The 3,057-nt window shown below is 35.5% G+C and overlaps 1 protein-coding gene across 1 annotated transcript in view; it reads right to left on the bottom strand.

Moving 5' to 3' along the window:
• RHIMIDRAFT_61845 (kinase-like protein) overlaps positions 1-1,164 on the bottom strand; it is a 1,592-nt gene extending 428 nt beyond the window's left edge. The window contains exons 1-3 of the mRNA XM_023615472.1: positions 408-1,164; positions 231-350; positions 46-177 (exon numbers count right to left, since the gene is read on the bottom strand). Of these exons, the coding sequence (XP_023470137.1) occupies positions 46-177; positions 231-350; positions 408-1,091 (936 nt within the window). The 5' untranslated portion in view covers positions 1,092-1,164. The remainder of the gene's footprint in view (positions 1-45; positions 178-230; positions 351-407) is intronic.
• Between the last annotated feature and the right edge of the window lie 1,893 nt (positions 1,165-3,057).

The following is a 3,057-nucleotide window of genomic DNA, read 5'->3' as shown; positions in this document are numbered from 1 at the left end:
ACTCTGTTAGTTTTCAAGATGTGCACACATATAGAATGAACTTACATCCAGCGGATAAGGTGACGGTAGTTGCTTCTTTTCTAATTTATCCCAGTCTAAGCCTTGAAACCACTTATGTGATTTGAACCTTTCAAAGTTATGGTGCCCTAGTCTTTGGTAAGGTGATTTGTCCAGCAACTATCATTGCACAAAGTGAGTATGTCTTTTTAAAAAAAATTAAATTTGCTTACACCAGTAAGAACGTCGATGCAGTCCATAGATATGACATCGTACACATTTTGTGGAAACACCAGTGGATCACATAGTATTGAGTGAATCAGTTCTTCTTTTGATTTTGCTCTAAATGGACGCTTGATGTATGTTAGTGATGATTTAGATAATCTTTAAATATACACGTATGCACATACCACTCCAAAAAGTAATTCAAATGCAACAATGCCCAAGCTCCACCAGTCAACTGAAGTAGAGTAGCCTTTCTTTGCGAGCATTTCAGGAGCCATGTAAGCAACGGTACCTGCTCTTGACCAAGCAAGTGGCTGATGTCGATCAAATTGAATGGCGATATTGAAGTCGGATAGATGAGCATAGTTGTTTTGATCGAGCAAGATGTTTTCAGGCTTTATATCTCGGTGGACTATTCTTCTTGTATGAATATAATTTAATGATAAGGCAATACATGCAACATAATGTCGTACTTGTGATTCAGGGAAATTCAGCTGCTGTTCTAAATGAAAGCGCAAGTCACCGCCCAGCATTGGATCTAAAACGAAAAAGAGAGTGTCATCATCTTGAAAGGCGTAGTGCAAGTTAGTCAAGAGTGGATAATGATGAATGCGTTCCAGTATAGTTCTTTCTGTAATAATATTGCTGATTGCTCTTTGTTTGATGCATATTGATTTATCAATGTATTTTAAAGCATACTGTCTTTTCGTTCTTTTGTGCTGAACTATGCGTACTTTCCCAAATACTCCTTGTCCAATGATTTTTAATAGATGAAATTGGCTTAAATCTGGTTCTATTGTTCTTTTCATAGTTAGTTGCATTCTTTTTATCATGGGTCTTTGTGATGTTTTTACCTCTGTCTTCTTCATATTGTTTACAGCAGCATATTCCCATTGTTGATATGATTGTTATGTAGATACACAAACAAATAAAGAAAGAAAGAAAGAAAAAGAAGAGAGAAAGAAATAAGCCCTGTGAGATATTCTCTTTAATAAAGTGTAAACTGATACAGTGTTACAAGTCGGAGTCACAGAGACTGTTCCCTGGGTCACAGTTGCCATAGGAAAAAAAGACTCTGTTACAGAATAGGTCACTAATATAATTTATGTTTGTAGCATTTCATATTCATGCAGTCTATCACTCTATCTTTTTTGTCTTGACTTTATATAAGAAATAGAGTAAAAGGAGCACTTATTGTATGGAAGAACATTCACTTGATAACCGAGGCTATGTGATATATCGTTCTTGCTTTGTATAAGCTCTTCTCCTAATATATGAAAGAACACAATTTTGTTACTGATAAAAGTCATTATGAAGCACACAGTGTTCCATAAAGACATTTTTTATTGCAGCTGATCATATTTTTCACTTCATGGCACTACGCTCACCTATGAGCGTTCAGTAGAACATATAAAACTAGATGCCATTTTCTCATTTGCATCATCACAGGGCTGCCCTTACATCATCACTGGAGTGATAACCGCACAGTGTCTCAAGTTCGATTTCTACCAAGATGAAGTATATTTGTACTTTTTAATCTTTTATATTTGATTATTTGGTATTCAAGCATTTTTTAACTTTTTCTTTTAATTGTCTTTATTGTACTCACCATGTCAACTGTCAGCCAATCTTCTTGACATGTCTGATGATAAAAATCATTGTAATACCTTATTATTAGAGCATATATTCTACTTTCATTATCTTTATCAGATGACAGCATTAAATAGCAGTCATAGACTCTCCAGTTGTCGACTTAGCTGACCTTTATAGATACGCCTGAAACTAACTACGATTTAAAACCAGCCGAAAAACTTCTTTACCACTAAAACACGCACTTGTTACATATATATTTTGAACAAATGGATACTCTATAATAGAGATGCTACAATGTTATTTCAAAAGGTGTTGGTATATCATATTATTTATCATTCTTAAAATGCTTTCCTTATCATGTATAAGCACAAAATTGCCTGTTATTAAATGTAGACAGTATCTGTAGCTTTATAAAAGAAAGCGTTCTGAAGCTTCTTAATAGAATAAAAACCACTCATAACATAAAGCATAGGTGTAATAATGGGTTAATTTCTTTGCTATACGATTAAACAGTCTTTTATTTACAATTAAAGCCTCAAGTGGGCGCACAATAATAATATATCTTCTTCGCCCGAGGCAGATCAAAAAAAGAATGAAGAATTGGTACCTAAAAAACCCTTATGAGATCAAGGGTAAAAAAGTTATTGAAGAAATGATGTTGGGGCAAGTGTAAGATACACTAGTGAGGACAACGAGGGAGCCAATTGAGGAGCTTTTGCCCAAGGTGTGGGGGCGAAGAAGGTGGACACTTCTGATGATGGAGGTAGTCAAGTTCATGAAGAAGAGCGCATATAGCTGGCCAACGAATGGTCCATGGAAGAGCGGCTTGAAAGGAGCGTAGTTTCTTTGAAGGTAGCATATCCAAAAGGAAGGTTCTTTGCTATACAGTATTTCCAAAAACTATTGACGCTGATGCCAAGAGTAAAATTCGCGTTCGTTAAATTCTATTGTCACGTAAACCATTGGCTGATTTCGCTTGCTGACAAATTGAATGTCGTATATGTAGGAGCCCTGTCGTACAAAATATGAGTATATTAAGCACGAAAGCACCGTTAGATCTTTTTTTTTTTTTTACTTCCTTTCTCATTAAAAACCGAGTATTACAATATGAGCTTTCAAATTTTCTACGAAGACGGACACGGTAATGCAGTTGATGAATACGGTAGACCTGAGCCTATGGACTATATCATTGACGAAGAGCGATATGCTTTAGAAACAGTTAGTTCACACACTCAGTATTTG

Source organism: Rhizopus microsporus (assembly GCF_002708625.1).
Source record: "Rhizopus microsporus ATCC 52813 unplaced genomic scaffold scaffold_2, whole genome shotgun sequence".
Lineage (NCBI taxonomy): Eukaryota > Fungi > Mucoromycota > Mucoromycetes > Mucorales > Rhizopodaceae > Rhizopus > Rhizopus microsporus.
The sequence above is the reverse complement of the archived record's forward strand: the minus strand, read 5'-3'. Positions and strand labels throughout refer to the sequence as shown.